General features: G+C 35.2%; 5 protein-coding genes across 5 annotated transcripts; 1 reads left to right on the top strand and 4 right to left on the bottom strand.

The window, feature by feature from the left end:
• Nucleotides 1-110: 110 nt before the first annotated feature.
• prdx4 (peroxiredoxin) lies at nucleotides 111-914 on the top strand (the record flags this gene model as incomplete). The annotated part of the gene is made up of 3 exons (XM_004357720.1): nucleotides 111-222; nucleotides 332-404; nucleotides 494-914. 3 exons carry the CDS (start codon nucleotides 111-113, stop codon nucleotides 912-914), a joined length of 606 nt encoding a protein of 201 aa, XP_004357777.1.
• A 108-nt stretch (nucleotides 915-1022) lies between these two features.
• On the bottom strand, nucleotides 1023-5612 carry DFA_00059 (uncharacterized protein; the record flags this gene model as incomplete). Its single annotated transcript, XM_004357719.1, has 7 exons — nucleotides 1023-3181; nucleotides 3247-3609; nucleotides 3672-4001; nucleotides 4079-4366; nucleotides 4461-4769; nucleotides 4868-5482; nucleotides 5567-5612. The coding sequence occupies 7 exons, from the start codon at nucleotides 5610-5612 to the stop codon at nucleotides 1023-1025; spliced, it is 4110 nt and encodes a 1369-aa protein (XP_004357776.1).
• A 211-nt stretch (nucleotides 5613-5823) lies between these two features.
• Nucleotides 5824-7034, bottom strand: DFA_00058 (uncharacterized protein; the record flags this gene model as incomplete). Its single annotated transcript, XM_004357718.1, has 3 exons — nucleotides 5824-6524; nucleotides 6615-6791; nucleotides 6893-7034. The coding sequence occupies 3 exons, from the start codon at nucleotides 7032-7034 to the stop codon at nucleotides 5824-5826; spliced, it is 1020 nt and encodes a 339-aa protein (XP_004357775.1).
• Nucleotides 7035-7174: 140 nt separating this feature from the next.
• On the bottom strand, nucleotides 7175-8970 carry piaA (cytosolic regulator of adenylyl cyclase; the record flags this gene model as incomplete). The annotated part of the gene is made up of 2 exons (XM_004357717.1): nucleotides 7175-7233; nucleotides 7362-8970. 2 exons carry the CDS (start codon nucleotides 8968-8970, stop codon nucleotides 7175-7177), a joined length of 1668 nt encoding a protein of 555 aa, XP_004357774.1.
• A 100-nt stretch (nucleotides 8971-9070) lies between these two features.
• DFA_00056 (uncharacterized protein) lies at nucleotides 9071-12789 on the bottom strand (the record flags this gene model as incomplete). The annotated part of the gene is made up of 8 exons (XM_004357716.1): nucleotides 9071-9219; nucleotides 9459-9789; nucleotides 9871-10000; nucleotides 10094-10203; nucleotides 10300-10780; nucleotides 10882-10945; nucleotides 11576-11952; nucleotides 12050-12789. The coding sequence occupies 8 exons, from the start codon at nucleotides 12787-12789 to the stop codon at nucleotides 9071-9073; spliced, it is 2382 nt and encodes a 793-aa protein (XP_004357773.1).
• Nucleotides 12790-12837: the final 48 nt, after the last annotated feature.

The following is a 12837-nucleotide window of genomic DNA, read 5'->3' as shown; positions in this document are numbered from 1 at the left end:
TCGCAAGAGACTATGCGCAAACACCTCTGTACTCGCACACAGTTTTTAATGTAATATATATTAATATTAAATTTATATTCAGTCATCATCACTGTTTTGAAGAATTAGACATGTCCTGCCCACACAAGCAACAAATCCGTATCAGAAAGCCAGCTCCAAAGTTCACCGCTCAAGCTGTTGTCAATGGTGAATTCAAGACCGTCTCTTTGGACGACTTCAAGGGTATGTTTATAAACAACAATCAATAGTAGTAATAGTTTGTATTTCAATATACTAATATCATCATAATTCTATACACATAATATATATATATATATATATATATATATAGGTAAATACGTATACTTGTTCTTCTACCCACTCGACTTTACCTTTGTATGTCCAACTGAAATCATCTCCTTCTCGTAAGTGTTGTTTAAACAAAAGAAAAAAAAAAAGAAAAAGCATTGATGTTTCAAATCTTTATATTAATATCTTTTATTTATTTCGCTAGCGAACGTGCTGAGGAATTCAAGAAGATTGGTTGTGAAATCATTGCCTGTTCAGTAGACTCTCAATTCTCTCACTTGGCTTGGGTCAACACCCCACGTAAGCAAGGTGGTTTGGGTGGTATCAACTTCCCAATCGTCTCTGATCTTACTCACCAAATTGCCAAGGACTATGGTGTCTTTATCGAAGAAGACGGACACACCATCCGTGGTTCCTTTATCATTGGTGCTGACGGTCTCGTCAAGCAAATCACCCTCAACGATAACCCAGTCGGTAGATCCGTTGATGAAGCTCTCCGTCTTGTTGAAGCCTACCAATACACTGATGTCCACGGTGAAGTTTGCCCAGCCAACTGGACCAAGGGTGGTAAGACCATGATCCCAGATTCCAAGCAATCAAAAACCTTCTTTGAATCAACTTATTAAACAAACAAAACAAAACAAAAATGAATAAACTTGTACAGAAACAGACTATTCATATATAATATATAATATAATTGTATTTAAATTCAATACAAACTATTCTATTCTTATTTATTGACTTTTATTAAAAGAATCTAATTTCTTTTTCATTTGTATTTCGTAACCTTTTTGAGTATGTTTCTTTTTAATGAGGATGATAGTACCAATTACAATGGCTAGTGCAATGACACAACCTACTACAATACCGGCAATAGCACCATTTGATAGTTTGTTGGTGTCACCACAACTAGGTGTTTCACCATCGAAATTGATTAGATTTGAAAAGTTGGGATCAATAGTTGCACTGAAAGAGTAGTGAGGTATGTTGATACCAATAAAAGAGTCGGTAGATAGAGTGTCACCAAACAAACCATCCAATACGACATTACGGACATTATTTGGACGACCATCAACCAATGCTCTTCTAATAAATTGACCATACAACATTTGATCCTCTATTTGGATCTTTAGCCATTGCACATCATCTTGGTTGTCATCGTTACCCAATCCATACCCCTTTTCAACACATCTATCTATTCCTTCATCATCTTGAAAGGTTACTTTAAATATAACTTGGAGGGTATTTAAAATACTTGCAAAATCATATCTAGACAATGACATTGAAATCTTGGTTGAAAAGGGTGGCAATGTAATGTTGGACTGTGCAAATTGAATGGTAGTGGATTGATTGAACCATTCAATATTAACATTGACAAGGGTTGAGTTTTGGTTCATCAATGTTTGATAGTTGTACAATTGAGTGCTGTTGTGAATATTGTCTTGGGTGGAATTGGATTGATCGGTGAGCGTCCAGTTTGAAAACTTGTGCATTGCAACTTCTACTCCGTCATAGGACAATTCTCTAATGGCAACTATAGAGATGATTGTTCTAACTTTAATTGGTTGGTTTCCTCCAGTACCATTCCCACCACTTGTTCCATTACCTCCACCTATAATGACAGTTGGATCAGTTTCATTTCGAATAGGAGGATTTACAGGAACGACCTGACTTGTACAAGCTGGACCAAACCATGGTGCTACACAAACACATCCATCATTGGTACATTGTCCTCTTCCACTACACACCAACGGTGATCCTGGGCACGGAATTGGTTCTGGGTTGGGTGGAATGACTCTTGTAGGTTTGTACTCTTTGACTTGAATAACCAATTTATTAGAGTACTGTTGGGATGGTACGTTGGATCTAACTCGAAGAATTAGTTTTGTGGTTGTAGAGGGTATGGTTCCAACCTTGACATGTAATCCAACATTGTATACCATGTCGATGGGTGCCATCTCTTCTCCATTTCCATAGTCGATAAATGCGACTAGATTGGGCAGTGTAGAGTCACCTAGTTTAGCACCTCGTACCGTTAATATACCTCCAATTCTATAAACTGATGTAGATTCAAACAATACAGGTACATCTGGTGATTGAGGGACTGTAATATCGTACTGGAACCCATTTGATTTCAAATCAGCGCTTGAATAACCATCGGTATTCAAATTCTTATCAACCAATCCATAAACAGACACTAGACTAGGTGTACTGGCCACAGAATAGGTTAGTTGTGTTGAATATTGATACGAAACTGTTGAAACGTTGTGAATGATTCTGTTGTTTGATTCAATCGACACATATCTTCCATTCTTGTCCCAAATATAAACTACTGGGTTGTGACGAAGTGATATGCCAACGAGTGCATCTTGAATGGTTAGGTCAAAGTTGACGACTCTTGCATCGTTGTCTTGGGTAAAACTGAATGCAAGAATGGTTGGTGGTACAGAGTCACTTGTTGTAGGGACCGAACAGTTATAGTTGATAAATAAATTGAGTGGTGAAGTGATTAATTGAATAAATGGATCCAAGTGGACGGCTGGTTCGAAATTCATTAAACTTGGGTATTCAGAAGTAGCACCTGATTGATCGACCAACGAAATATTGTATGTTGAAAATGTTTGGTTTTGGCAGTACGATCCGTCCATAGTCCAATTCACTTGGTAGGTTCCTTCAAATTGGTCACCAGAAACTCTTGTACTATTATCCAATTTAAAAGAATAAAGCTTTCCATCAATACTAGATTTAATATTCCAAGTTCCTTCTCTGAATCCATTTGGTCGATCTACAATAGTTATATTAAATCCCACCAAGAAATCTGCACCACTATTCATTATATTATTGCCTGGTATTGGTACTAAACGAGTTACCATTGGTGGTTTAATATCTAAATCTAAAAATTAAAAAGAATTAAACATTAATAATTAATTAATATTATTCATTTTTGTTTTTACTTACAATTTGAAACTAAATCAACTTTTGCTTGAGAACCAAACTTTTCAATTAAAGAAGCTTGAATGGCATCAATAGGAGAGAAAGAAGTTTTAGCAAATGTCAATGTATAGTTTTCAGTGTTGGCAGGGATCAAGAAATCAGCTCTAAACATATTGTCGGGTGGATGATACTCGGCAATGACTGGCATCATCAAATCTGTGTAATAAAGCATATGAGAATTCCATCCAAAAGAGAATTTAACCAAAGTATCTCTTGGAAAATTTTCGGTCAAATTAAACAACATAGTGACCATACTTGGACCTAAACTAGTATTTACAATATTTGGATAAAATTCAAAATGTGTAAAATCATCTGATGTTATTTGTACTAAATAAAATAAAATAAAATAAATATATTAATTATTATTATTATTTTTTTTTTATACATACAAATTGGATTAAAAGGTCTTGGTGGGATTTTAGTTAAATTGATATCATAAATATCCTTTTCAATTTGTAAAACATTTTGATTGTTATCGTAAATATTGATTAAATGCGGTGAAGTGTCTATTGAAGAATATGAGTATTCAAATACATAGATTCCGTCCAATTCATTTCCAGAGATTAGAGTATCCGATGCATAGAATCTCCTGACTGGACTGGTGCCAAATTCAATCTTGTACACTCCACTAAAGTTGTCGGTAATTCTCATAGTAACGATAAAACTATCAGAAGAGAATGGTTGGAAATCAACTGAAACTAATATTGGGACCAAAGTATCTAGACAAAAATAAAAAAAAGTTTGGTTAGGAAAAGTTGATTATTCTTCTTCCCTGCTTCTTCTTCTTCTATGGTACCTTGTAAATAAAAATTAATTGTCTCATCAAATAGTTGAGTAGTTTGACGAAACAAGATTGTTGCTTTAAAATTGAAAACACCTGTCAAGAATGAAAAGCTGTAACGAATAAGGTTGAGTTGTTCATCGTAATTGTGTTTGTATCCATATGGATATGGAATGGTGTATTCAACATTTGATTGATAGTATAGTTTAACTGGATTAAAGTAATCACCCATTACTAAATTCAATGTTCCAAGTGTTGGTCCCAAATCTATTGGTGTAGAATTGGTAAAAAAAGTTTGAGGATCTATATATATATAATTAAAAATAAATAATGAATTAATTATATTATATTCGTCGTCGTAATAGTAGTAGTAGTATTAGTCTTTGATTTTTTTTACCTTGAAAATACAAATCAAATGATTTTGGAGATGGAAGAATGGGAGTTAGGGTAGGACCACGAATATTATAAAACGTTTGAGAGACTATTGGATTTGTAATCCCTTGATAGTTAAATTTATCTGCACTCACTAATTGCATGTCTTGACTGTTACCAAGCATTGGGAAAACAGATCCAAACTCACTAAAAACAATAGCTGGTTTGTTGTATCCTTGAACATTGATAAATGAATTAATCTGTCCACTTTGTCCATACTCTACATATACTTGTACTGTAGGATAATGAATTGCTGAAATGAATGTTAAATTGACTTGAAAGAAAAAGAAATGAGAAAATTAATAATAATCCTATCATTTTTTTTTTAATAATATTATTGTTGTTGTTGTTGTTGTTTTTGTTTATACTTACCAAATGGAGTGATATTGGGGATGGTATAATTTGTCGAAACTAAAGGTGTTGTTATTGGCAAGGTGAGAGGATCATTGTAGGATAATACTGATGTTTGATTTTTTAATGGGAGGACACATAGGTTAACTTCATTTAAATATGTACGGGCAATGTAAGCAACAAGGGCAAATCCAGGAGAACTCCCATATGCTGGTGAGATGTCCATCGTCGAGTTGATAGTAGACACACCCACAACATAAAGGAATCCTAAGCGTTGAATAGGGGTCAACTTGAATTGAAAGTGTTGCTCTTGACAAATCCACGGTACAGTAACATCGATGGCATCCGATTCCATGTTGGAAACTGATAATATTGGATAGGTGTTGTATCCAGGTCTATTCCACATCTCTACATAGATTGTTGTGAGTGTACCTTGAGAAACGATAGATTTATACTCTTGATTGATATAGTCATAGTCTGTTGAACCTGTAGAGACTGGTTGAACCAATAAAGATGTACTATTCAATGTCATAAAGAACGTAGCTTGACATCTACACGACTCACCTGATGAACAGTCATAGAATAGGTCACTAACTTTTCCTTGAACATATTCATTTAAATATGAGTTTACGTAGTCTTAAAAGAAGGAATAAAAGAAAAATAGATTAGCAGCAGAATACACTCTTATTTGATTATTGTTTTGTTTAAACACAAACATACAAATATTAAATACTAGTATTAATATTACTATGATTAATCTCTTCATCTTTTAACTTTGAATGAATGAATGAATGAGTACATGAGGTGTCGCTTTATGATCATCTGTGATTAACCAACTACCATGATTAATAAAAAAAAGACGAATATATCTTAATAATTATAATGAATATAATATCTTTAAAGACAAAAAAAATCATCGATAATATCTTGGTGTCGATGTCGATTTGATCAAAAAATAAGAAGGTCTGGTAGTTGATTTAATAAAATAAAGTTTGTTTTGTTGAATGTCTTTCAAAAGATCTATATTCTGGTTGTTTACCAACACTCCAAAGATAATAATCCAATTTAACATCGTTGCCAATAAAGTTTTCTTCTGGTGTTGATGAAAAGATTTGTGCTGCGCGTTGTACAATGAGACGGGATGCATAGATGGCAAGACCACGGAGTTCTACTTCTTGGGGTGATTGGGCGGGTAACTCTCTGCCTTGGTTGATTTGTTGGACCAAGGTATCGTCGGTGACTTGGAGGATATTGAGTTTTCTGAGTACGGCAGGTACGACATTATCGGTAAAGATAGACATACGATCTACATCAATGAAATTAAAACGTGCATCAGTATCTTTGAAACGACGATACAAATCAGCTGCCAACAATTGTGCCTTCTTTTCCAAGTAGATTGTCTTTGTTGTTTCGCCGTCGGTATATTTAGCTTCATCTTTGAAAGCTGGGAATGTATCTACAAGTGCTTGTACCAATGTAGATGCCAATGGGCCTTGTTCTGCATCATAGACATTGTACAATGATAGTACGTAGGCACCAAAGTCAGAGTGACCCAATCGATAGATAATCTCTGCCGACTCTTTTAAGATTTTGTGAATGTTGACAATCAATGGTTTGACGACAGAGTCACGATACGTGTAGATACCCGGCAGATCTGGTTGTTGTACTTCGGTTGACACTGGTATGTTAAAGAAGCTTGATATTTCGTGCAACGATAGATTCATTAAAAAGTTGCTATCCAACTTGCCAGACTGTGACAAAAACATACCAAGCAATCCATAGCAAATAGTCTCATAGGCACCTCTATCCGATACCTCATGCAACTCTTTTCTAAATCCACTACCAATATTGATCAAATCCAATATAAACCAAAAGCATACTTCTTGTTGAATCGATGAAAAGTTTAATGGAAATGTTACCAATGATGAATGCTTGTTATATTGTTCTAAATAGAGAGAGAGAGAGAAAAAGATATTGATTAGTTATATTGATTGATGTGAATAAAGAAGCAAAGCAAAGCAATTCATTCAATTCATCTCTACATACCTTTTGATAAAGTTTTAATAAAGTTATCAATCTCTTCATTATTGATCTTTACATATTTTGAGTTTTCTGATAACCATTTATTTGATTCTATCACTTTGTTGAATATATCATCTTGTTGTTGTTGTTGTTGATTATTGCCCATTTTTCTATCTATTATTTAATATTGAAACAGATATCTGTATATTCTTTGTTTTTCTTCAATGAGTTTCATTCATTGCCAATGAAGTGAGCTCATCATTCTGTATCTTTTTTAATTTAATTTTTTTTATAATTATTCTTTAATTAAAATGCATCATTCGAAGAACTCATTGATAAACATTCATCATACGTCACGTTTGTATCTAATTGTAATAATTTTAATTTAACAAATAATAAGAATAAAGAGGATAATTACTAGTGTCTTAAATAAATCAAAGATCTTATTCGTAGTTGATTTATTTTTTTACTAAATTTTCAAAATTGGTAATACTTTCAAAAGGATCAGAAGAAAAGATGGCAGTATCGAAACAATCATAGATAAACCGACGAGTGATAAGACGATACTTGTAATGATCCAATAGCGAGAATGCCATAAACAACATGTCTCCAGAGGCAAACAAATCTGGGTGTTTCAACTTGAGACGTTTGAGGTTCTTTGAAGCAGTCTCGGCAGTGATGTGTGATGCCAAGTTACCGACAAAGGTGACAATCTCTTGTTTGATGGCATTGTCCAATAGTGATTGAAGGGGATCTACTGCATTGCCAGCCCAAGATCCCTTAAAGTCATAGGGTGTGATTTTGAGGAATGTACTCTTTTGCAAGTCTTTTGGTACAGAGATACGAGATGTCAAGTCTGATGGAGACTCCCATCCGCATTTGGATAGAATTTCGTTGGCACGTTCGATACAACTGATCATACCGAGTGCGTAGAAACAAGTGCCACGAAGCGAGAGACAAGTTGCCTTTTCAGCCATCTCTACAATCAATGGGACGACATTATGGTCTTCGAGAAAACGGAAACCAGCTTGCGACGATCCAATTTGACCAATTGCAAAGATGGCAGCACGACGCTCAAGTGGATTGGCACGTTGATCGGTAGCAATCTTGACAAAGGTTGGGAAACTATTGCTACGCTTTAAAATATCACATCCTTCCTCGGTCTTGGCCAATTCACCGTAGAAATGTGGTGGGAGGTAGACACCGTTGTTGCCTTGGTCTGGTGCTTCACGTTGACGCCAAATCAGTGGAGTCAATGCCTCTGAGATGGCACCCTCGACTTGAATGACATAGTTGGCATTTTCACCAGACAACCAGAGCTTTTCCTCTTGCTCGACAAAGCTGGTGCCCAACAAATAGTCTAGTCCACTCTTTCGCGAGAGGAAACGTAACATTAAACTCTTTCCATTCTTTCCGAGCTTGAGAAGAGGTGGTTGGAGGTGGATCAACGAGTCAAGCCCGTTTGGATCGTCACACGCCTCGTCCAATACATTCAACGCCAACTGTGACACTTTGGTATCGGGATCGTTGAGTTGTGCAACAAGCAACTCGACACCCCAGTTTGAAAAGTCGTGTGCACCCGAACGCAACAAGTAACGCATGTACTTGGTGGCAAGATAACGTACGACTCTCGAGTTGGAGGTGAGAATCTTTTGGAGGATGTGTCGACTGGCACCTGGCACGTTATAGTCGAGCGATGTCATGATGAGATGCGACAAATCATCTCTTCCTGGGAGTTCGGCCAGTGGTTTGATATAGTCAAAGATATGATTACGACTCATAATCTCGAGACCCAAGAGATTGCTGCTGAGTGTACCCAACATGGTAAAGTATTCTCTAGCCATGGTCTTGAGGACCTTTTCAGGCGAGAGTAAACGACCACCCTTGGTATCGTGGGAGCCTTGAGGTACGGGCGTACCAGCCTTGGCGGCATTTTGGTGAATCTCCAACTCGAGCTTGAGCATCTCTGATATCTGCACGATGGTCTTGTTGTCCTTGAGATACTCAAAGCCAATGTCGTATGAGATGAGAACCTCGAGGGTGACGCATGCAACACGTACAAACTTGAGGTTCTCGGGTGTCCATGCCATCGTCGAGAACATCTTGTTGGATGGACGCAAAAAGGAGAGCATACGCTTGATAAACTTGGTTCTCAAAGCGCTTGCAAGGTGGTTGACGTTGGACAGAGGACCTTCAAGGATTTCAAAGATAATCTCCCAGTTCCACTTGCCAGCGTCTTTGGTAACGAGTACCTGAGTGTCTTTGAGACGCTGTTGAAACTGTTGATCGTCCATCAGATAGTCCATCTTCATCTTGACATCGTCGATCTTGTCCAAACGACGGTCTTGTCCCTTGATACGACGCCACTTGTTGGCACCGGTTAGCGTGATGGCAAGTGTATTGTCAAACGATGTCGTTGACGATTTAACATGCGAAAAGCTGTGCAAGTTGGTGACCATGGTCGAAGAACGCGATCTCTGACGAGGATCCAAACGGAATGAGATGGCCGAATTGACCAATGCTGGTAGTGTCTGTAGTCGTGCACACTGAGAAGGTGGAAGCAACGAGTTGGACAAATGCAACAACTCACCAAGCAAGACGGTTGCTTTAGTTCCCACCAATCGGTGCATCTCCTTTTCCTTGTCATTGTCATGTGACAATCCCATGATTGCACCTTGTGTAGTGTTGCCCAAATGAACCAAACCTTCAATCAATCCACACTCGATAAATGCAATTAATAATACAGCTATATAATTATTCAACAGGTTGTGTCGAAGTGACCGAGTTCTCGATGGCAAGTCTGACAATGCATCAGGTCCCATATTGATCGCTTGTGATTGTTTTTGTGGTCTAAATGGATCACCTGTATTTTTTGGTAAAACCAATCTAAATATTTCAAATAACGATTCTAATAATTTATCCTATAGAATAACAAAATATATAGTATAATGATTAATCATCTGATCCATTTTTTTTCTAATATTTGATTGAGAGATAAATACATGTAATTCAAGTTGGGGCATTTTTAAAGCATCAACAATTGATTTTAATCCATGTTCATCTGATGCCAATGATATTATACCAATCCAACTTTTTAATAATGTTACAACAGCTTTGTTTGATCCTACCCATCTAAAGATAAATAAATAAATAAATAAAAAAAAGGTTAATAATGATTAAAAAGTATGAATATACATATATATATATATATGTTTTAAATATTACTTTTTCATGTTAATTTCATCATCCTTTTCTTTTTCTTTTTCTTTTTCTTTACTCATTCCTTTAATTTTTACACCCAATGTTAAAGAATTGGTTAATGGTGATAAAATAATCTAAAACAAAGCAAAATAAATAAATAAATAAAAGTTAGTTTATCAATTGATTTTAAATGATGTTTGATATCTTTTTTTTTTTTTTTTTATAATTACTTCTAAATCACTATTTCTAACATAAACTCTTGTTTTTTCTTCATTTAAAATATAAAGAATGGAAATTAACAGTGATTCTTGGATACCTTGATAAAAGGGATCTAGTACACTATCAAATAATGTTCTAATTCCATTTGAATGAGAAGAGACTTGTGGGTTACGGATTGATATTTCACAGAGTGTTTCAAGACAGACACGACAAAAGTTGTCTTCTTGATTCTCGGCAATAGCCACCAATGATTTGACGATGCAAGGTGGCATCAGAGAACAATCAATCTCCATTATGGTTCTCACCAATTTCAATGCTTGTATTCTCTCTGTTTCGCTATGTTTATCTCTTTCGAGACATCTTGTTATAAAATAATGAATTTTTAATGATACAATCTCTTGAATAAACTTGGAGTTGGTTGTGTAATATCTAATCACCCTTAATGCTGATGTTCTCATTGTCTTTGGTGGTGTAGCTAAAAATATTCTTACACTGTAAAATAGAAATAGAAAAAAGAAAAAAAAGAAAAGAAAATTAATTAATTGATTGATTGATTTAGATTTAGATTTAGATTTATTCCATCATCATCATACCTTTTTAGAAATTGTGTATATGGTACAATGGTAGTAAGATCTTGAATACTCTTTTTAAGATCGACTAGTTTATTAAGATGATCAAGCTTTACTTTAAAACTCTGTGACTTGTCATCTAGACTTGATAGACTTGCCAAAACCAACTTCTTGGTTGTTTCGGCGTCAACATTATTCGACTCCATCATTCAAGATATCTTTCCTTTTTTGTTTTACTACTAACTTGGTAGTAAGTAAAAGTAAGTAAGCAAGTAGTATGATATATGATGATTCTATCTATATATATATTGCTTTTATGAATATGTCTATCTGTGATGTGATTGGTTTATATTACTATTACTACTACTATTACAATTGCTATGTGGTGATTAGTTTATTCTTTCTTTCTTTATTTCTAAACTGTTGTTAATGTAAATATATATAAAACAATAAATAATAATAATAAATCAAACCCACCAGCATAATGGCACTATAAAAAGATGGTGTGTTTATGCTGCTTGGTTTGGTTGGTTCAAAAAACCAAAAAAAATTAAATTAAAAGAACACTTTGGGGGTCATCATAAGTTCATATGATTTATAAATACAGGTATAATAATAATATAGTAATAATTAATTATTTATTTATATATCTCTCTCTGTAAATATATATATATAATAATATTATAGTTATTTGATTTAATCAATCAAAAAAGAATACAAAAGAGTAAAGAATAATAATAAATAATGTTTGCAATAGTAGAAAGGAATGATCTGACATTAGTGGTTGCATCAGAGGTTGGGTTGGGAGTAGGAGGAGTGGTTGGCTCTTCAGTTGGAGCATCGGTAGCTGGTGGTGTTGTTGGTGGATTGGTTGGTGGAGCTGGAATGAATGACAAGTAAGAGTTGTAGGTTTTGTCTTTGGCATTGGTCAAACATTTCTTGAGTGGATAACTATTGACTAGTGCTACTTGATCGCACTCAAAATCTACACAATTGTAATAGTTGTATTGGTCATCGGTACAATTAACTTTGTATCCTCTTGATACCAAGTTGTTTCTATACTCTGTCATACCTTGTGGTTGTGTTGTACAATCACTAAATTTTAAATAGATAGATAGATAGATTGGTAGATTGAAAATAAATGGTTAGTCAAGTAGAGAGAGTGAGTGATATATACTTTCTAATAACATACATTGTAAAGTTCATTGCCCAACAATTACCATTAGTTCTATCATAGGTGGCACTAATACTATCTACAACAGAGTATCTGACATGTTCATTTTCAGATGACAATGCACATGCACCATTAATTTGAAAGGTTTCAACTGCATAACAATTTTGTGCACAATTGGTTGTATCGAGACAATAGTATCTTGTAATGGCTGATACCAATGGTGATGTAGTTGTTGAAACTGATGTGACAGCGTCGGTAGTGGTGGTAGTGGTTGGAGATGAGGTAGTAGTCGAACCAGTACCAGTAGTAGTAGTCGATGTGGTGGTAGAAGTTGGATCCTCACTACCAGCCAAGAGAACACGTTGACTTTGTAATGTTAATTGTCCACCAGATGAAGATGTAGTCGAACCTGTAACTAGTCCACTAGAGGATGGCAAAGTTGTAGTTCCAGTGACAAGACTACTAAGTGGTGAAGTTGTAGTGCCAGTGACAAGACTGGTCAATGGAGAGCCAGAGACAGGTGCAGTAGTCAATAAACTGGTCAATCCACCAAGACCAGATAAAGAGGATAACGACGAACTGGCAGGAGCTCCACCAACACGGAATACATTGCCACGTTGACAAAAATTAACAAGAAACCATTCTTTTGATACTTCTTGTGCTTGACATCCAGCACCTGGATAATAACCAATTTGGAGATATTGGCATTCAATTCCCGAAATTAAAATAAATAAAATGTAAATGTATAATGATAACATTATTATTAATTAATTGATTAATAGTTTTGAATTAAATAAATAAATAAA

The sequence above is a fragment of the Cavenderia fasciculata genome (assembly GCF_000203815.1).
Source record: "Cavenderia fasciculata unplaced genomic scaffold Scf_Dfasci-F-a-11f03.f1-5, whole genome shotgun sequence".
Taxonomy (NCBI): Eukaryota; Evosea; class Eumycetozoa; order Acytosteliales; family Cavenderiaceae; genus Cavenderia; species Cavenderia fasciculata.
Note: the sequence above shows the minus strand (reverse complement) of the source record. Positions and strands in the feature narration are given on the sequence as shown.